At 51.8% G+C, this 21,296-nt stretch overlaps 1 protein-coding gene across 2 annotated transcripts in view; it reads left to right on the forward strand.

Moving 5' to 3' along the window:
• PLXNA4 (plexin A4) overlaps window positions 1-21,296 on the forward strand; it is a 466,285-nt gene that overhangs the window by 371,291 nt on the left and 73,698 nt on the right. For both annotated transcript variants that reach the window (XM_039472947.2, XM_074379046.1), the window contains exons 10-13: window positions 8,293-8,493; window positions 16,144-16,240; window positions 16,712-16,902; window positions 21,142-21,293. In XM_039472947.2, coding sequence (XP_039328881.1) covers window positions 8,293-8,493; window positions 16,144-16,240; window positions 16,712-16,902; window positions 21,142-21,293 — 641 coding nt within the window. The remainder of the gene's footprint in view (window positions 1-8,292; window positions 8,494-16,143; window positions 16,241-16,711; window positions 16,903-21,141; window positions 21,294-21,296) is intronic.

The raw sequence follows: 21,296 nt of genomic DNA on the forward strand, positions 1-21,296 counted from the left end.
AATCCGTGCCCAAAATGTGGTGAAGCAGGGCTGGCGATTACAGGGTGAGTGTCAAGTCAAGGCTTAGATCAACCATCTTTACCTAACAAGGTGACCTCTACCCTCAGGGCCTGCTGTTCCACTGAACACCCAGCCCAAGGCCCACCTTCTTGGAATGAAGATGTACCCAGGCCCTGGTGACTCTTCTGGAAATCTCTGGGTTTTTTATTTCCTTTTACCCTTTGAGTGAGGGGATGCAGACAGTGTCCTTTTGTTAGCTAAGAGTGAGGCTGACAGGTGGCTTTTCATCTACCCAGCACCATCTTATATCCCAGGAATGCTTTCATCTGTGCGTCTTCTATTTAAACAGCAGTTTTGTTGACTATCAGGGATATTGAATTACCTTTTTTTTTCTGAACAAAGAATGCATTCAAGTGAAGTTACTGGTCTGGAACAAAGAACTGGTCAATCATTGTTGTTATTATATTAACGGCAAGTATTCCACCATAATTATAATTATTAGAAATAGAATGCCCAATAACATATGTTGTTTATGGTAACTGTATTCCAGTTACAAGGAATGATTTTGTTTCAACTAATGATGGCATTGTGATAACAGCCCTGGGCCTTCAGATCGGCTGCCAGAGCCTGGGTAGCCATTAACAAAGCCATGCCCACCCCTCTATGGAGCTGGAGCAGCCGCTGGTCCCCAGGTGGCTTTGAAATCCCTCCCCAGCTCCTCCACAGGTCAACCTGGACCTCCCATCAGGCACACACACTTAATAATGATGATGCTTGAGGAACAAAGGTGAACTTCCTTGCAAAAGCAAATCCATTGGCAAGAATTTGTCCTTGATGGACTTTTTTGCTGTTTTTTGTTTTTTGTTTTTTTCATCTAAACTGAAAAGCAAAGTGAGCTGCTGCTGAAGCTGTATTTTCTGGGGACCGGACTAGACAAGCTTTGTGAGGAAGGCGAAGCATATCTGGCCCCCAGGTGCGCAGGCTCACCGAGGAGGCTCCCAAGAATGCCTCTCTTGTTGAATTTCAACCAGCCTGCCTACTCCAGAGAACAGTTGTAAGATCAGTGGAGGCAAAATGAATTCTATTTGATTTGCAAAGCTGTGTTTGAAAGCTTCTCCCAACATCCCCTCCTGCCCAAACACCCCTGAACAGAAACTGAGAGCCAGGACTGAAAATCTGGTATCAAAAGGATCAAGTCCTCTCCAGGACTGAAGACTGGGCAAGGCTGAGAAAGTCCTAGCTCATAGCTGCTTATTTCAGCACCAGGGGCAAGGGTCAATGCCACTGGCTCCTGGTGCTGAAATAAGCCCCATACCCTGAGACGGGAGCAGACCAAGAGCATTGACCCACCAGCTGGACTCCAGAGGGAAATCACCAACCTGCTTCGTCAGCAATTCTGCTTCCGTTCTTGCAGGGAAGGCATTCCAACCCAAGGGAATGGGAAACCACCCCTGCCATGCCTTTCACCTTCCTGTGAAAAAAACAAAAGCAAATCCAGCTACAGAACATGCTCCCCACCCATGCACCGCCCCCATGCCAGGTATTCAATTACTGGGTTGCCATTCCTCCAGACAACTGCACTTCCCATCAATCTTGCCTGCCCCTCCCCGCTCCAGGTTATGGGTATTTCCTTTTTATATTATTACTTTGCTCTCTCTGTAAACCAGCCTGTCATAGATCATGCTAATGGCATTATAAACTTGGGGAACAGCAAGAAAATATATGACGCGTTACATTTTTGTATTGGGCGCCGTGGTTCTGAGAAGGTGATTGTAAATTTGGGGGGTCGGTTGGGGTTAGGACTGGCTTGTCTTTGGGATTGCTGAGGGCTGAGGTGACTTGGAGGGAGGAGAGGTGACCTGCAAATCATTTATTCCTTCCTGTCCCCGGGTCCCTGTTCTTTCCCACAGCTCTGTTTTCGCCAAACTTGCTGTAACAATAGGAGAATTAGAGCCCTCATTTTGTAAACACACTGGGGGCTATAAATTCAAGGGCCAATCACCCCCATCTGCAGGCAGCACCCGCCCTGAAGGCAGCCTTTTCCCTCCCAACTAGGCAGCATTCTTTATGTCCTTGTTCAATTATTTAAATATGCAATGAAGCCTCTGTATAAAGCAGTCACTAATGTGCAGGACATGGTGGAGAGAAAGTCATCCTTCTCGCTTTTATGCTTTGGCTTTGTGTTCCTGCTCTCTGGCATTAGCAGTGTGATTTGTATTTTGTGTGCATTTCAGTGGAGACCAAAATGTGCATGGGGCTGGACAGTTGGCCTGGTGCTCGCTAGAGTGACCTCCTGAATGCCAGGCCTTTCAAGGTGTGCTTGCGCCTGGAGCCACTGCCACTTCCCACCCCTCTGCCTTCTTAGAACTGCAGAATGTAGCTACAGGCAAAACAGCCTCCCGGAGAGTTGGGTTCTTCTGATCTGCATGTGTCTCCAAAGAATCTTGTTAAATACAGGTGTTTTCCATCTTCTAAAAGCTGGCCCTTTCAAGTGATAGTTCAGAGAAATAGCATCCTTGAAAAGAGAAGGGCAGTATGTTTTTGAGGAGTTTTGGATGGAAGCTGGATAATCATCTGTGGATAAAGGTCAGGACGGTGATTGGGTAAAAATACTGTGTCCGTCATTGTCATGGGCACTGAGTGAGGTAAACGGTGTCCTTAGTATCTTTGTGTAGAACGTGGGAGTGATCTTATAAAAGTGTGTGTGTGTGTGTGTGTGTGAGTCTGATACAGAACAGCACATGGGAAAATATGTGGAAGGAGATGGAGGTAGTGGAATAGACACTGAATTAAATGCTTGTACCAAGTTAACCATGTTAACTAGAATCGCAGCAGCATACCATACTGCCTATCAGAGCCAGTTATTCGACTGGACAACCACACCAGGCTGCAACGTATCAATTATTAAAATATTAAAATGCGTCCCTGCTGATCGGTGAGGAGCCATCCCTCAGAGGCTCATCTCCCCATGCCTCCAGGATTCATTCATTGGTTTACTGAATACTACATTTTGAGCTAGTTTTGCAGGCATCATTATCCCCATTTTAGAGATGGGAAAACCGAGCTTCAGAGAGATCATACAATTCTATATCCCAGATTATCGACTGGGTTATTAATAGACCTGGGACTGAAAGGAAAACAAATTGTCTTCTCCATACTTAATCCCACACCAAATCTGTGGGACTTTTTCCTACACCAAGCAATTCTCCAATCCTCAGCAGACACCACCCGGGTAGCCTAGAACTCAATTCATTTCTGACACTACCTGCCACTTCACACCCCTCTGCCTTCTTAGAACTGCGGAATGTAGCCATAGGCAAAACACTGGATCTCACAAGTTAAAGGGCTCGGTCCCACAAGACTGTCCCCACTTCAGATGCCAATTGCAAGTCTAAGGTTGTCACCTGCAGTTCTGATCCACCAGTTATAAGTGAGGGGTTCCCACAATCCCCTGCAGATTGGATAATTGGTTATAACAGGTCACAAAACTCAGGGAAACATTTACTTACAATTTACTAGCTTTTTTGAAAAGGTGTTGCAAAGGATACAGATAAACAGCCAGATGCAGCAGTACCTACATCAAGGTGTAGGAAGGGGCACAGCACTTTCTTGCCCTCTCTGGGCACCACCCTCCCAGCGTTGCCATCTGTTCACCACCAGGGAAGCTCTCCAAACCCCTTCGCTTAGCGTGTTGAAGGAGGCTGCTTTACGAAGGCATGATTGATTAAACCATTGCCCACTGACAGCTGAACTCAGTCACCAGGCCCTCCCCTTTCCCCAGAGGAGAGAGGCTGAAGAGCCACCTTCTAATTACATGTTTGTTTCCTCTGGCAACTCCCCATCCTCCAGGAGTCACCTCAGAACATAAACTCCGGTATAGTGGAAAAAGGTTAATTGTGAATAACAAAAGATGCTCAAAAAGGTTAATTGTGAATAACAAAAGATGCTCCTTTCCCCTTAGTCGTTCAGAAAACTCCAAAGGTTTTAGAAGCACCATGCCAGCAGCCAGAGGAAAAGACCCAATATATATTTCTTGTGTCACAATATTCCAGGTACTACACAATTCATCTAATCCAAACCAACCCTTCATTTTATGAGTGAAGAGACCCAGAAGGTTTGAGGGGCTTGTCTCAGGCCACATGGCTGGTTGGCAGATCTCCTGTCTCAGGGCACATGGAGCATGCAACTTTGTGATGTCACTTCCCAGAAGCAGAGGCTGCTGTTCAGGGAGCAGTGGCCAGACCTGGGACCTCCCTGCCAGTCTCCTTTATGTTTGGGACACTTAGAGCTATTTAAGTTAGGCAGGCTGATCCTAAGATGTGGAGCCCAGAGGACTGGAATAAGCTGGGTGGGAACTGCTGGGGTATTTGCAGAAAATGGCATGGAGGCGGGAGCAAGGGAGATGGGTCCTTTGGAAATGAGGTGGGAAGAGGGAGCAGATGAGGGACCAGACACAGCCTGGGCTTGGAGGAAAGAGGAGGAAAGGACAAACATTTGCTGAATGTTCGCACGCTCTGGGCCAGATGCTTTATATGTGTTAGTTCAATAGTACAGACCATTTTGGAATCCCCAGAAGGGTCATTTGGAAGAGGAATTTTCAATCCCTATTCATTATTAAGCCAAGCAATGATGAGAGCACTTGTTCAAGACTCTGGAACTGGGGAGAGGAAGACAGACTTGCTCTCACAGTTACAGGACTCCAAGCCAGGCTCCTGCTGGGTGAGGAGCCTTCGAGGTGAAGACAAAGGTCTGGGTGCTCCGAGTCCCTGGGCCATGAAACAGGGCCTCTGGCTCATGCCCTGGAGAAACATGAAAGTTTCTCTGAAGTTTCCCTTAGGTGTCAGATCTGTCTGTGATTTTGTATCTGGAATCTGAGCACAAGGCAGATCAGGATCTGGGATGATGGATGGGAGGAAGGGTCAGGGTGGTGGAAGTCATTCCTTCATGCCTTGTTGCCTAGGGAGAAATTGCCATTTTACATTTCAATTAGCAGGGACACTGGGGTCAATCAGCAGCACCACTAGAGGAAAATGTGCCCAGCCCAGCCCTGGGCCTCTCCAATTATTATTAATGAACTTACTCTCAGAGCTGCCAACCTTTTTATATGCAAACTAGGCCTTTATGGGGCTACTAGTAATCAGGACTCATTAAAGAACTCATCACAGGCCTCACTGAGAATCTTACAGGGGACAAGGGAGAGAGGCTGGATGAGAACAGCCCAGCCCCAGGCAAGGTACCAGCCCAGCTCCGGAGGGTTCCAGAGCTCCTGAGCCCATGAACTTCAGGGGGGCCCTTGCTGACTGGCCAGCCCATCCCACCAGTGGGAACTCACCTCTTTCACGAAAGGCAGAAACTCAGCAACTCAGGCAGTTGGCATCTGAGTTCTTCAGCTACCAGCTCATGTGCCGATACTGAGCCATTATTTCTCCCCTCCTTGCCTCAGTTTCTCCTTTGCAAAGTATATGTGGTCCATGAGGGTAGTCAGAGGATTCTGAGATTCCAGTACCCTCAGTGTCTCATTTCTGGGTGGCAATTTGTGGATGCGGAAGGTGGAGGCAAGAGGTGTCAGGGCCTCCCAGCTCTCACTCCCAGTGCGGCCAGACCCGCTCCCTCCGGGGATTGTGGCAAGGGGGAGAGTCAGGCTCCTTCCTGCTTCAGGGGAGGGGAAGTTGCCCAGGGCTCAGGCAGAGGGAGGGTGGAGCCTGAGCTCACAGCAACCCCACTCTCAAGGGTCTGTTCTCCCGGAGCTGCCAACAGCACTCTCCTCCCGCGGGAGCTGCCAACAGCACTCTCCTCCCGCGCCGGTTCTGAGCTCCATCCTTTTCACAAATTGCTTCTCTCCTCTGTGTCCCACATCCCACCTTGCTAGAGCAGGGGCTGAGGGATCGGCTGTGGTGGGGGCACAGGATGGAGCTGCTAAGACCCTCTCCAGGTGGCTACACACTTTAGAGCCTCGGACCACGCGCAAGGTGAAGGCCACGGCCCAGGTCCCTGCTCTCTTCCTTCTGGCCTGCCTCCCTGCTGCTCCTCTTTGTTGTTTTATAATTATGGCAAAATACATGTATCGTAACATTTACCATCTGAACTGGTTTTAAGGATACAGTTCAATGGTGTTATGTACTTTTCACATTGTTGTACAGCTGTCACCACCATCCCCAGCTGAGGCTCTGTACCCGTCAAACAACCACCCATCCCATCTCCCCTTATACACCACCAATCTCCTTTCCATCTCTGTGAATTTGACTGCTCAAGGGACCAATGACAAGTGGGACCCTGCAGTATTTGCCATTTTGTAGCTGGCTTATTTCACTTAGTATAATGTCTCCAAGGTTCATCCATGTTATAGGATGAGTCAGTTTCCTCTCTTTTGAAGGCTGAGTGATATTCCATCGTACGGATGGGCACATTTCGTTTATCATTCATTCCTCAGTGAACACCTGGGTTGCCTCTGCCTTTTGGCTATTGTGAATGAGGACGCTGTTGTGAACATGGGTGTGCAAATATCTGAGTCCCTGTTTTCAGTTCCACTGGGCATGTAAACCCAGGAGTGGCATTTCCGGAAATGCTGCTCCTCTTTCAGCTGCCCTTCAGGATAAAGGTGTGAGCAGCCTGGAGGGGCTTGGGAGGAGGGATTAGTTGAATGGGCCTGGGACACTTCCTCAAAGCCAGGCTCCACTGTTGGTCCGTCTGTTCCTGCTCCCCCAGCTTCCTCTGTCTCCTAGCTTCCCTTATAGCTTTTTCTGTCCGCTTCTTGCTTCTGTTTCCCCTGCCTCTGTCTCCCTCCTATTTTCTTGTTGGATGATCAGCAATGATGGAGGGAACAACCACCCCAAATCATGGAATCATGACCAGTCAAGATGGTCAGGGCCTTGGAGTCCCACTCAACGGATAGATAAAGAAATTGAGTTTCAAATGGGCTGTGATGTGCTCAGAGTTCCAGAGCTCATCGGCGGCTCAGGAGTGCTAGAGCTAGCTCAAGCCTTCTCCCTCTGAGCCTAAGTCTTGTTATGGTGCAGCTCGCAATGGCACAGGGAGATATTTGGCTCGTGCTTGCTCTGGGACCTGGGAGGGATAGCTGCCAGTTGCCTAACTGCCTGGAACCCCTCCCTTCCACCATTCCCCAATGGCTTTCTTTCTGCCTTACTCTGCTGAGGACACATGTTAGGGCTGGGGGAGAGCAGCCTCTGCTGAGAGTCAGTGGTGAGTGAGCCCATGACGAAGCACCCTCAGAAAGAACACGTGTGTCATGCTTTTGATGATCAACCTGCCCAGGGGTCATCTGTCTTGGCATGCCCCAGACAGTGCCACAGATGGAGGAATCTAGGGGATGGTGAGACCTGCCTGGCACTGGGGGTGCCCAGGCCATGCCTGTGTAATGGAAGACCTCACCCCTGCCCACCTCCCTCAGCAGGAGCTAGAATACTGACTCTCTTCCATCCAGTTCCTGAGAACACAGCAACACAGCAGCTCCTACCATTCAACTAGGCAGAGCACCCACTGTCTGTCTTCTGACCTCCTAATGTCCGCAGCCCTCCCTGGACAAAGCTGACAGCCCCAGGAAAAAGGGGCCCAGTGACTCACTGTCTCCATCCCAAAGGCTGCCTGCGCTCCTGTGGCTCCAGGGCTAAGCATGTCCATTGCTAGCATGTAGAAAGAGCTCAGTGCGTTTCCACTCTGAGAGACATTTCTTTGGGGTCAGAACATCCTAGAGCTTGGTCAGAGGCTTCTGGATTCAAAAGGCCTCTGGGGCCCATTCTGGAACATTCTCAAATGTCAGATTCAGCCCATGTAGGGAAGGCCCTCCCAACACCCCTGCTGCAGTCAAGACTCACATTCCAGGGGAGAGCAAGGCCCAGGGCTTTGCCTCTCTGCGGAGCTTCTCACGGGGTCCGTCTGTCCCAATTCTTGACAGCCTGGAACTTAGCAGGCAAAGAGGTCATCAGTCCACGGTGGGAGGGGAGGCCCAGCCAGCAGGGGCAGTTTCTCCTAGGGTAGGAGGGTTGCCAGGAGGAGGCCGCAGGAGTGTCAGAGAATCCAGACTGCATAGGGAAGGCATTCATGGAACTGAAGAGGGTGGGGACCACCTGAGGATATGACACTAGGACCCTGGATTCCTCAGTTTCATTTCTGTTCTCAGTGTATTGCCCACTGGATGGGCACAAGCACCTCTGGGGTCAGCTGTGGGTATGTCCGTGGAAGGGTGGAGACAGGGAATGTCTGGGTTGTATCTGAGAGGTCCTTGCTCGTTTGGTTTCCTGGCTGTCCAGCCTGAGCCGTGCCCTCTGTCCCCAGGACTGCCCCCAGCTGCTGCGAGTGGACAAGATCCTGGTGCCCGTGGAGGTGATCAAGCCTATCACGCTGAAGGCCAAGAACCTCCCCCAGCCCCAGTCTGGGCAGCGTGGCTATGAATGCATCCTCAACATCCAGGGCAGCGAGCAGCGGGTCCCCGCCCTGCGCTTCAACAGCTCCAGCGTGCAGTGCCAGAACACCTCTGTGAGTCGCTCCACCCTGCCCGCCGCCTGGCCGGGCCCCAGCCCCACTCTCAGCGCTGTTGTCCTCTAGGAGCCAAATCGGCTCAGCCCTGCAGGCATTTTTCCCCAACACGCACAAAACTGCCCACCTACGTCCCCCACGCCTGCTGGCCCATCCCAGCCCCACAACACCAGCCCCAGCAGCGTGCTGTGTTCTGAGGTCAGTCAGGGCCTGGCCCTAGTTGTAAATGTTTTGTGATGAAGCTTGTCCATGTAAGATAGGCTTAGAAGGGATATCGGACCAGCCACAGAGCTGTGAGCCCTGTTTGTGGGCAGACGCTGGGCTCCAGCGACCCTCGTGTCCGTCTTCTTTCCTGAGAAGCTCTGGAGGCCCTGTGCCCTGCCTTCTCAACAGGTCTGATCTGAGCTCCTCCTCTGAGCCCCCAGAGACCTCTCACCACCTTCATACCTACGTAGAGGGCATGGAACAGAGAAGCAACAGAGACGGCTTCTGAGACAGACCAAGCATCAGTGGGAGGGAATGACAAATGGGAAGAAGCAGGCCGGGGGAGTGCTGCCTAGAGCAGCACAAACCCTGCCCCATGTGTAGCAGACCCACATTCAGTCTGCCAGTGAGTGGTCAGCAGCCCCCAGGTTGCCGACAGCTGTCTACCTAATTCCTAGGTACCCCACGGTGAGCCCCACCTGTGCATCGCCTTTCCTGCCCACCTCCCTCGCACCCGCTGTGGGTATGTCCGTGGGTTGCCTTTCCAGCTACTGCTCTGGTCTCTTTCTCTCTCTCTTTCTGGGCTCCCTTCTTTGCACCCAGATGCTCGGAGGTGAACACTAGACATATAGACTCAGAACGTTTTCAAGTTATAAGGAACTTTAAAGTGCTTCTTCACTGCACGAAAGAGAAAGCAGAGGCCCAGAGGCAGGAGCAGATCTAGGTTTGTGGGGTGAGATGTACGATTTGGGAACCTTCTTCAAGACCAAAATATAATAAGTATAAAATTAGATACACAGGCAGCCTTTGAAGGGGCTGTGTGTGCAAGTGCCGGCCCAGAAACCCGAAGCTCTGTTCACTTTGGGGTAATGCACCTCAAAATGTGTCAGAAGGTAAGTGACTTGCTCAAGGTTACGCAACTAGTGAGTGCAGAGGTGGCCTGGATTCGAGGACCCCTCCTGTGTCACACCGCTTCCTGTGATGCTTCTAGTTGCTCCTGGGAACTCACACGCAGTGTCTGTATTTGGAGAGGTGATGTGTGACAGGAGAGTCCGGGACACATGGCTTCATGGGACACCCCACTCTTCCTGCAGGAAGTAGTCTAAGGGGAAATGGAGCTCGGAGAGGCCCACGAACCTGCCCTGGGTCACTCAGCATTACAGGAATAGAACTAGTCGCTGCTCTCACAACCTCTGTAACCCCAGATGTTGTCCCCACGGCATCCTATGTGCCCATCCCCCTCATTCCCTGGTGGCCAGGCTATTTTTCAGATATCTGCATCACTTCAGATTAAACGTGGGAGCAAAGGGGATATTAAACACCTCCTGTTTCCTCATAAATTCTGCGGCCAAGTAGATCAGCTCCAAGGGTTTGGCTCACGCCCTTCTCTCCAAAACAAGAAGCTCCCTACAGAAAGAGACCCGCATCTGGGCCGCATGTTTGACTCTGCAGGAGGCTGGTGAGGATCTCAAGTGGTGAGGAAAATAGCCTCGTTTCTTCAGAGAAGCTGCCCCAAGGATCTGGGGATGTCAGGAGTGTGGAGAGACACTGTGGCTGCAGATGGTCATGCCCTCACTTCCGCAAGAGAGAGACACGGGTGTCATAAAACTGGGAGCCTTGGCCTGGGCTTTGGTTGACTCTGTTAATAGACAAAGATGCCCCGGACAACAGCTCGAGTTAGTCTTCTAAACCCATTGGTCAGAAGTTCCTTTGTGCCCTGGGGACTAACTTTAGCTTCTAAGAAGCCCTCTGGGACGCTGTGCCATTCTGTTGACTGCCAGAATTGGAAATAGATTGTGTTGAGATGTCCTCAGCATTTCCCAGGCTGAGAGCTGCCTGACCAAATGAGTCCATAGCCAGCCCAGGAAACTCCCCAAATGTGGGAACAAAATCAGAGCCTCCTGGGAACACAGGGTCTCAGCAGCCCCAGGCAGGTGAGTGCTGTCTCCTCCTTCGTGGTGTTCCATGGGGTACCCGGTGCCGGCACCCTGGTCAGCACCCAAGGGAAAAGGAAGGGAACAGCTGGGCTCCAGTGTGGGCACAGTCTGTTTGTCAGATGTTGAGTTCTTGGGCCTCAAGAAATCAGCAAGTCACATAGCTCCTCTCATGGGAATTTCACCTCTGAAAGGCTGATATCTCAGGACACAGTGGTCAGTTCTACCGCTGGCCCCTGTTGGCATTGGGGCTGGAGGCCTGGAAGCTGCAGCTGTCTTCACCAAGAAGAGGACCTGATGTTGAAGCTCCTGGCCCGTGCCCTGCCCCCAATTTGGGACCTGGGGAGAGCTCCCACTGCGCTCTGGCCCTCTGGAGGTCAGAGCTGCAACCTCTTCACCCACTGTGGGCCAAGTCTGGGTGCCTCCAGGTCACTGCTTCCAAAGCAGCTCAGCTGACTTTGCCTCCATGACTTTTTAAATTGTGACACCAGTAGGTGTAGGAGAGTTGATTTCTCTACGATTTTAAAGTCTGAGGAAGAAACTGAGGCAACAGGATGGGTACCCTCAAATGCTAGATTCCAGGAGGAGTCCCCCCTACTTATGAGGATCTACTGGAATCGCACGGTTCTGGAGGACTCAGCTCTGACATTTCCCAGGAGCCCCTCTTTTCATGGAGGGCAGTGGAATCTGGGTCAGGTTGCTGCTTGCCATCAAGTGATTCCTTCAGGTATCTTTGGGGTCATGATCAGGGGCAACGCTCTCCCACCATACTTACAGAAAATAGGGTACCATCAGGCAAGAATAGACCTGAGAGATTATCTACTTAATCCTCTTACAGATGAGGTCTCTAAGGCCCAGAGAGGGCAAGTGAGCATCCCCAGATCACACAGCAAGTAAGGCGCAAGTTCAGAACTTGAATCTGCTTTCATAACACATCCCCTAATCAAAGGTTAAGCAAAGAACAGCAGCGAACCACATTCTACCCCAGCTTTGGTGTTATTCCTGGGAGTTCGATCTGATCGGCCTCAAAGAGGATTGTGTGGAAGAAGAAATCATTTTGTTTCCTAAATCCGTGAACAATCCGAAACAGCACTGGACAAGGGATCTAACAGAGAAATTCCTGAGTTTCTGATGGCAGAAGGAGGTGGGTGATAAAGTGGTCTCAGAGGAGAACAGAGAAAAAAGAAGAAAATTCACTTTTTTCTGGGGTGGTAGAGCCACTTCCAACCCCATTATGTGGGGACAGGCCTTGAGCCAATGACGGCAGCCCCCAGAGGCTGGCAGGAGGAGGACAGGGTGAACTCACAGGCAGCAGTGGAGGGGAAGCAACTGTGGGTATTCGTGGCCTACTTTAGACCAAGACTCTAGGAAAATGTCAAGTACTGCTAATAATAGTACGTGGCCACCAGCCCTCAGAGGCTGCCAATCACGCCAGTGAGTGGGCTGCACAGGGCATCTGGCTGGCTGAAGTGCTGGTCGTGAGGGCTGGGGCCCAGGCTCTGCTTCCGCGGACTCACACCGGCCTCTGGTTTCCTCTTGGCACCTTCCTCTACCACGTGCAAGACAGGGATGGGGAGCAATAGGAAGAGAACGTGTCCCGTTTCTACTCTACTGGGAGACGGATGAAAAGGGGTCAGCAGAGCCCTCGGGACTAGAGGTGGACATGGTGTACATATCAGCTTCTTGTGTAGCATTAGGTTGTTGAGATCTGTTTGCCCAAAGGGCAGACCTTTCCGGCAAAATATCTCAGATCTTGGGACAAGGAACTGGTTGGAGGAAAGAATGTCTCAATTATATAGAGGTCTCATTTTTGCTTTAGAAGGAGTAGAAGCTGAAGTTCACACTTTCCCAAGGTTATGGGGAAAATCATCCCTTAGGCCTGCATGGTGTGCCAGACCTTGATTGAGACACTTAACCTCCCGGCCTCCAGGAGCCTGGAGCCTGTCCTCCCTGGGCTGCAAGCTTCCTGCAGATTAACTGCCTGCTGATTGCAGAGAGCTATATAAATGCTAAATGGAGTGGAGATGGGGGGATCCTGGGGGATGGGAGCCCTCCGTCCAGGCTCCCAACTGTCTGCAGAGGCAGAGAGGCTCTGTCTGCCATACCTGCCCCTTTCCCCTACCCTGCCCCAGGCACGTTGCAGGTCAGCCACAGGAAAGAGCGCCTCCAGGAAAGATGAAAACTTCCCTAGAGAGAGGGTGGTGGGGAGCAGGGGGAGCACATGCGGTTAATGATTTCTCTCATATTCATAGTTGTGATCCCGGGATTGGGGGAGAGAAAGAGAAAGCAGTGCCCAGCACCTCTGAGCCTTAATGTCTTTTATATTTTCAGTTTTCTTCAAAGGGAAAATTCGTGCTTGCACACACGCGCACACACACACATACCAAAACACATAAGCGTTCTCATATGCATACATCCCCATACGTATTAAGGATCTGGCGCAGAAACACTCAATGCATGGCTGCTATTATTCTTCTGCATAGACATAAACATAGGCAACACGAATATTGTTCTGCATAGCATCCCCAAATGTATGCACATAGATTAAAATACACAATCACGTTTGAGTGCTTAGACCATATGACAGATAGTACGCTCAGAGTATGCTGTGCATGATCTTGAATGCTTACACCAAACCGAGGAGATGTGAACTGCTTTGAATGCCCACTTTCCCAATGGGGAAACTAAGACTTGGCTCATCTGCTCACGTACACAGTTGGTCACTGGCAGAACCACTTTGTGGAACTGTGTGTGTCTGTGTGTGTGTGTGTGTGTGTGTGTGTGTATGCATTTATGGACACACATGTAACATGGAGATGTGCGCTAATCTCATCTCCACGAATTGAATGTGGCTGGAGGAAGGACCTGGAAGGCACACGCGCATGGGGATGTGTGCTGACCTCTCCTCAAGTCAGCATGCACGTAAACGCATTCGTGTATACAGATGCCCACACACATATGCATGTAGGATTCTTTGCCTTCCCACCTGTGGGATGTCAAATCCTTCCTGAGATGGGGCTTGAGGATTTATTGATCTTTGGCCAGCACACTTCTGGTCACCACCTGCTGCTTCCACTTTATGTCTCGGCTAGACCCAGGCCTGAAAGCAGAAGCCAGGCTCCCATCCTGACATAGCCACTGCCAGCATCCCTCCTAAAGGTCAGAGCTCTGCCCACCCCAGCGCTGCCTCCAGGTGATCAGATGGTGCTGAGCTTGGGTTAGAACAGCCAGCCCTGCCCGGAGCTGTCCAGGCAGCAGCTTGAACCTGTTGGGATCACCTTTTCCCACTGGGACCTTCAAAGAGAGGGAGGGGAAGGATGGGAAGAAATTGAATGTGGCTGGAGAAAGGAACTGGAAGACTAGAAATTCATTCTCTCTCACGCTCTCGCTCTCTCTCTCTCTCTCTCTCTCTCTCTCTCTCTCTCACAGACACACACACATGGAGGGAGAGAGGGCATCCTCTATCACACTCTTCTCTCTCCACTCGGACAGTCATCTGCCTCCCTACTTCTAACAGACTGCAGGGATTCTCTAACTTTAGCCAGCAATGGAATCACAGGGTAGTTCTCAAAATGCTCTCCATCTCCCGAGATTCCAGTTCAGCAGATCTGGGATGGGCCCTGGAATCTGCATTTTAGTAGCATACCCCCACCCCCTCCCAATGATTCTGATGAAGGAGTCCATAGACCACTCTAAGAACTACCTGTTTAAAGTAGAAGATGTTTTCAGGACAACTTAGGAGGACCCAGCCTGACCCAGCTGCAGAGACAACCTCTGGGGAGTTGATTGAGTTCTATGATGAGAGAGTCTCCACTGTGGTTTCTGCAGGGCTAGGAGCCTCTGCTTTAGGCTGTGAGCTCAGACCCTGGTCCTGGTACCACTGGTCACAAGAGAGTTTCAATGAGGGGGATGCAGTGAGAATGCCTCCATTGTGGGGCAAACACTGAACGCGGCTCTCTGGCTCCAGCTCGTGTTGCCAGGGAGGGAGTTAGAACTCTGGACACTAGGGCAGAGCCTGAAGTTGCTGGAGGCACGTCCTCCTGGGTTGCTGTGTGAGAGCAACGCCACAGCCGCAGTCTCTTCTCATGGAAGCACATTCCATAACTCCGGAATTTAGGGTGATCTCCTGCATTGAGGATATAACATCTCCTTTAGAAGCTCCTATAAATAGAGTGCAGACCTATCCCTGCCCAGGGGTAAAGATGTGGACAGTAGCCCTCTGAAGTTCTTCCCAGGGGTGTTCTCCCATGACCTGTGGCCACCCTCCCTGTCCATGGAGGTCCCATGGCCAACGTGGAGGAGGGAGCCTCAGTGGCCTCCCTTGATATCCATCAACATCCCCCTATCCTAGCTCTCCAAATTTTTAATTGAGATTTAATTTAAATTAAAAGAGCCCATGGGTTCTGCAAACACAACTTCCACACTGGTCCTCTGGACTAACCTCATTCAACAAACTGTCAGGCCTCAGCCCCTCCTCTGCAGAAAATCAGTCTCAATTCCTTTCCTCCATCCCACCCCCTGCGGTGAGCAGAGTCTGGTGGAGTAATGAAAAAATCGCCAGGTAGGGGTTGGAAATTGCTGCCCAGGCCGGGCTCTGAGTTCCCTCTGCTAACCCTCTTTCTCTGGGGACTGAAAGGGGTCTGCTATGAGAAGGGAGACCAGAGGCCAGCATGCCTGGCCACTGCCCCCTCCATCAGCATCTTCCAGCCAGCACCTCCCCCTTTCTCTCTACCTTCCACCTCCTATCCCTTAGCCAGGCAGGGGAGCAGGGCCCTGAGGGACCCTCCCAGGACAGGAGCACAGCAGGAATCTGGGTGTGAGCTGGGCTTGGAGCTGGTGACTGCCTGCAGCATCCAGGCCCCGATTCCCAGATTTGACATCCAGGGTCCTCAGGATTTCCCCCTCACCTCCAAGTTCCCATCTAACGCTCTTCTCTCTCAACCCCTAGCCTCTCATCCCTCTAGGATGTAGCTCCTTCATTTCTTAGTCTCTGCAACTACCGCCCTGCCTGTTAAGTGATCATTCCTCCCCAGGTCTTTGGTAAAGCATCTACCTATCCTGGAAATTAGAGTTCCCCAGTCTAATTACAGACTTGGCAGGGCCTCGGGGCCAGGGTTTCCCTGGGCAGCCAGGGAGGCAGTGGACTCCTCCCTCGGTTTTACTTGGCAGGAAAGCCCAGGGTGTGGGAACAGGCCTCCTGCCTGAGACCCATGGGAGATGACTGCAGGGCTCACTCCCATCTGCTCCTTGAGCTGGCATCCATAGGGGCATGCCTGGAGGCCTGGTCCACCCCTGCGTTATCTTTCAGCCCCTCTGATATGCACCTCCCTGCCTGGACACACATGCACCTGTGTCAATTGGAGTGCACACAGGTAGACACATGCACACAGGCACAGTCTTGGTCAGTCCTTAGCCCATGAGCTCTTAATGGCCCTAGGCTGATCATCTGGGCCCTCTCCAGAACTCTCTCTCACCCCACTTTCTTCTTTCCTCCTCCCCAACCTGGCTGCAGTATTCCTATGAAGGGATGGAGATTAACAACCTGCCAGTGGAGTTGACGGTCGTGTGGAACGGGCACTTCAACATTGACAACCCAGCTCAGAATAAAGGTGTGGAACGGCTGGGGCCCGGCAGGGGAGCGGGGAGGAGGGGCGGGGTAGAGAGGGAAGGAGCTGCTCTGCATTCTCGTGGGTGTCATTCTGCCCCGTCTCCCGGTGGGCTGTCCCTCTTCCTCTGAGCCCCTCCTTCACAGCCTCTCCATCATCCATGCTCTTCCGTTACTTCTTGAGTATGGGCTCCGTACCGCTTGACCTGGGCTGGTGGCTTCCGGGAGGAGGTGGCGTGCGGTGGACTTCCTAGGAAGGGCTGAGTGCCGAGTGAACGGAGACCCCCAGAGCTTCCTGCTTCAGTCCCTCTGCTCAGGCCTGGGCTTGCTTGCTTGTTCTTTTTTGCTTCAGAATGGCTTAGGGGGCAAATCTGCCTTTGTGCCCCATCCCCCCAGGCTGGAACTGTACCCTTTGCCCCTCTCTGGGCCCCTCCTGGCCCCTCCGCCATTCCAAAGCACCCCTTGCCCCCTGCAGTTCACCTCTACAAGTGTGGAGCCATGCGCGAGAGCTGCGGGCTGTGCCTCAAGGCCGACCCAGACTTCGCATGCGGCTGGTGCCAGGGCCCAGGCCAGTGCACCCTGCGCCAGCACTGCCCTGCCCAGGAGAGCCGGTGGCTGGAGCTGTCTGGTGCCCACAGCAAGTGCACGAATCCTCGCATCACAGAGGTAAGCCGTGGTCAGGCCCCCTGCTCCAGATGGTCAGGCTCAGGCTAGGCTGCTGAGCCACATTGTGCTGGTGGTGGACGGGGTGGGGGATGTCTGCCCAGCCATGGTGTCGGTCACCCAAAGGTCACCAGGTAGACTTGGTTGCTCTGCCTGGCTGGGTGGCACCCTAGTTTTCCTTCACGGCTTCCCTGGAAGATTGTGCTGGGATCAGAGACTCTTATCACGGGGGGGCTCAACTGTCCTGTTGGAGCCTTCGAGGAGCCGTGTCAAGAAGGACTCAGTCCTTGCCAGCCCCTTCCTTTGTCTCTAAGAGCCTTAATGGCAAGGCCTGAAATTTCACTGGTGGCACCTTCAGCAAGTGTCAGCCCATGATTGGAGGTTGCATGGGCATGGGGGCACAGCGTGACTCTGGGGAGGGGGAGAGGGCACAGCAGAGAGGCCTCCGAACTCTCTCTCCCTGGCCTGGTGAGGGCTGGCTTTGGGGCAAGACTGAGCCACAGGGGAAGGGGGAACCCATACCTGCTGTTGCTTCCTCTGTCTTGACTAACCTCTGTCACCCTGAACCCCTAACCATACCCCAAGAACTCCCAAAGCCTGAGGCCAGGGTCATTTGTTCCCAACTTCCTACCTGGCCCCGCTGTTGGTAGTACCTGTTACTTATTACCTGGAGGCCTGTCCAGCACCCACCCTACCCCCGTAAAGCATTGTTTACAAAAAAAAAAAAAAAAAAAAAGGAAAAAAAAGAAAACCCTGAGCTGTAAGACAGAGCGCAGTTTAGGGGGACCAAAGGGACACGGGCCATGGAGTGAAGAGCCAGCGAGGAACATGGGGAAGAGCTAAACATGCAGACACTCGGTCCCGGAGAACAGGATTTGAATCCAGGCTCCACCGGCTGTTTGCTGGGTACCTTGGGGCTAAATCACCACCATCCCCACACCTCACCTTCCTCACATGTGTGGTGGGCCTGAGCATCCCTCTCACAGGGGAGTTGGAAGGATTCCACACGTGAATACAGGCAAGGTGCCTCGCTCCCGGCCCAGCGCACGGGGATCTCACCAGCCTCCTCCTCACCCCTCATCATTGATAAAGTCATTCCCAGGGATGTCTAAGCCAAGGAAATCACTGCCCCTGGAGTTAATTTAGGTAGTCCTGTTTCTCCTCCTCCCACTCCTGCACTCCTCCAGCACGGCCGGAGTCCCTTGCTCCCCTCTTCAAAAAGAGGGCTGCATCTCTCTCCACATGCTCCTCCCCTGTGACACCATGTCTTACATCTGTGCCGCCAGCTCAGGGCTGAGCGCACAATAGGTGCTCATTACCTCTTTACCATTGTGGATGCTGGTGATGATCACAAAGCAGCTGGAAGACGGAGAAGAAGAGAAGACAGGGGCTCAGTCTCTGCCTCAGTGAACAGGAGAGGACATACTGATAGGGGGCTTTGTGCACAGTTTCACAAACGTACACAGTAGATGATCACTTAACCGTGGCAGGCACAGTCATTGGCCATATATTAGTGGGCTGCCCCACACCTTTACACCTCTTACCTTGCTCATGTCCAAACAACCAGCTATTCCATTAGGGTCCCAGGCTGCTGTCGCAAGGTACTGCAGACGAGGCATCTGGCACAACAGAAATGGATCATCCTGCAGTTCAGGAGGAAGACAGTCAAAGTCAAGGTGTTGGCAGGGTCGGTTCCTCCAGGGGGCTGTGAGGGAAGCATCTGCTCCCCATCGCTCTCCTTGGCTTAGAGTTGGCCGTCTTTTCCCCGTGTGGCTCCTCTGTATCCAAATTTCCCTTTTTCATTAGATCATATTGTACCAAAACCCATCCTCATGGCCTCCTTCACATTTGATTGCCTCTGTAAAGACCCCGTCACCTTCAAATAAGGTCACATTCTGAGACACTGGGGCTAGGACTTCAGTTTGTGACTTTAACGGAAACACAATTCAAACCCATAAAGTCTCCCAAGACCAGGGTTATTATCATCAGGTCATGATGATCACTGTCTTCCCGACAGACAGGCTGATGCTCAGAGAGGCACACATCGTCTAACCCCAGTGTCAATAACATGGTCCCGAATCCCAGGTCTCCTGAGTCATGTTCTCCTAGGTCACTGTTCTCCTCCACTGCAATGTGAGACTTCACACCCCCACTCACAAATTGTGCACATGCACCAGGGATGTGTGAAAGCAAGAAGAATCTTGGCTTTTGTGGGTGAGCAGCCAGCAAAGCTGGGTGTGCTACTCACCCAGCAAAGCAGCCCCTTGGAGTGGCCTTCAAAATGTGCCCAATGCTTCAGCCCCTTTATCCTCCACATTCCTGGCTGTACAGGCTCTGAGGGTTTCTCTCTGTCCCCACTTCAATCTGTTGCATGGTAGGAATCTAAACAGTGATTCTCAGACTTGGAGGAAATATTTGCAGAATTAACCTACAGCATGATCTGAAACAGGAGGACAGGTGGACCTCTCCTCTCCCCACTGCCCCCAACCCCACACCCAGCCCATGTCCTCTTCCCGGTCCCCACCCCTCACCCTCACACCTCCTGGTGGAACGGCACCTCCCAGAACCCTCAACAAGAAACTATCCTGGAGGGCTGCTGCGCGTGGCAGTGTGTCTGCTGCAATTGGTGGGACTGGCTTTCTTCTTGGCCTACGCCCAAGAAAATCACAGGGAGGAAATGGCAAATTAAACAAATCTCCTTGTGACAGAGGCTATTTATTGCCTTTATACTGGCGTTGGCCCTAGGGGAAACTGGGGAACCAAGGAGCAGGCCAGAGATAAAACTTCTTTTTCAGAATGACAAGCCAGGGCTAGAATAGTATGTGGACCCGGCTGCCAGGTGCCAGTGGCACTTTGGGGACTGGCTAGGCAGGCATTTGGGAAGGACACAGACACTCTCTCCCACCTTCCCCACGTCTGTCCACCTCCCTCTCATAGAAATGGGCCTGTGTCTCCGGGGAAGCTGTTTTTCCACTGCAGTGGGAATACACTTATGCACAGGCTCACACCCCTGCACACACTCATGATCACAATCACACTCACCTGCACAGGGATGTGTAGGAGGCAAGAGGTAGCTTGACTGTGGCAAGTAAGCAGGCTCACCTGGCGAAGCTGCCACTTGGTGGGGAGGGCAGCACAGCCTGGTTCTTCTGCTTCCCCCGTCTTTCACCCTCACCCCAGGATGGAATCTCCAGTTGTATCCTTGCAGCGTAAGGAAAGTTGAATATTCTGAAAAGGGATAGAGATGGGATCTCTGTGCTCCTTCCATTCCAATCCTGCTGATGTTGGCTAAGGTCCAGGTGCTGGTGCTCAGAGGCACCAGTAATGGAAGCATGCCCTTCTCTGGCCCATGAGATGTCAGGATAAGATTGTGTGTTAACTGTGCAGCTCCCACCTCAAAGCAGATACTTAGATGTTGAGTCCTCACATTTTAATCATGAGTTTTTGACACTGATTTGGGAGGGAAAGCCAGTATATTTTGACCGGTGTACAGGGGTAAAATTTAAATTAAACCTAAATCCATGCTGTACCAGGCCAAACAATAAAGGCAAAGGAGTTGTGCCAGATGCTCATAATTTCGGAAAGATGTTTGGACTGTTGTAAGTTTCATGATAGTTACAATGCAAGACGTAAAGATGGTATTGTTCCTGAAAAGGTCACAAGGAGGAGTGAGATAGACCTGCTCCCAGAGACTCGGGATTGGAGGAGGAGCAAGACACAAAGAATCCTTGCCATGAAAATGTCACAAAGAAGGTGCCTTGAAATTTAAATGGAGAGCGAGGAAGAATACTTTTATGGGGCAGTGTCATTTGAGAAGGATCTTGAGACGTGGGAAGGGTCATATAGGTGTAGAGAGCTCTAGGTTGGTAGGAGGTGTTTTTATTTTCCTTGGGAGTAGAACCAAAACAAGCAAATGCTAGAAGGCATTAATCCCAATTTTCTGTGAATCACCCAGTCGCGTTGCTGGTCATGTTCCATCCCCTCATCTCTTCTTCTATGAAAGGGGAAGATGTATCATGGGCTTTGAATGCTGCTCCTAGGGACACACACAAACACAGACTGCTTTCCTAGAAGCAACTACATGTTGATTACCACAGGCTTTGGGTGCCCCTGGAGACTTGGATCCATTCGGGCCCTGGGGCAGATGAGAGAAGAGCCAGCAGCCTCTCTCCTGGCCTCATCAGCAAGAGAGTGATGGGAGTATCCTGGTGTCTGTCTAATTATTTGTCTTCCTTTCTCCAGATAATCCCAGTGACAGGGCCCCGGGAAGGGGGCACCAAGGTCACTATCCGAGGGGAGAACCTGGGCCTGGAATTTCGGGACATTGCCTCCCATGTCAAGGTGGCCGGCGTGGAGTGCAGCCCTTTGGTGGATGGCTACATCCCTGCAGAACAGTA

The sequence above is a fragment of the Saimiri boliviensis genome, chromosome 10 (assembly GCF_048565385.1).
Source record: "Saimiri boliviensis isolate mSaiBol1 chromosome 10, mSaiBol1.pri, whole genome shotgun sequence".
Lineage (NCBI taxonomy): Eukaryota > Metazoa > Chordata > Mammalia > Primates > Cebidae > Saimiri > Saimiri boliviensis.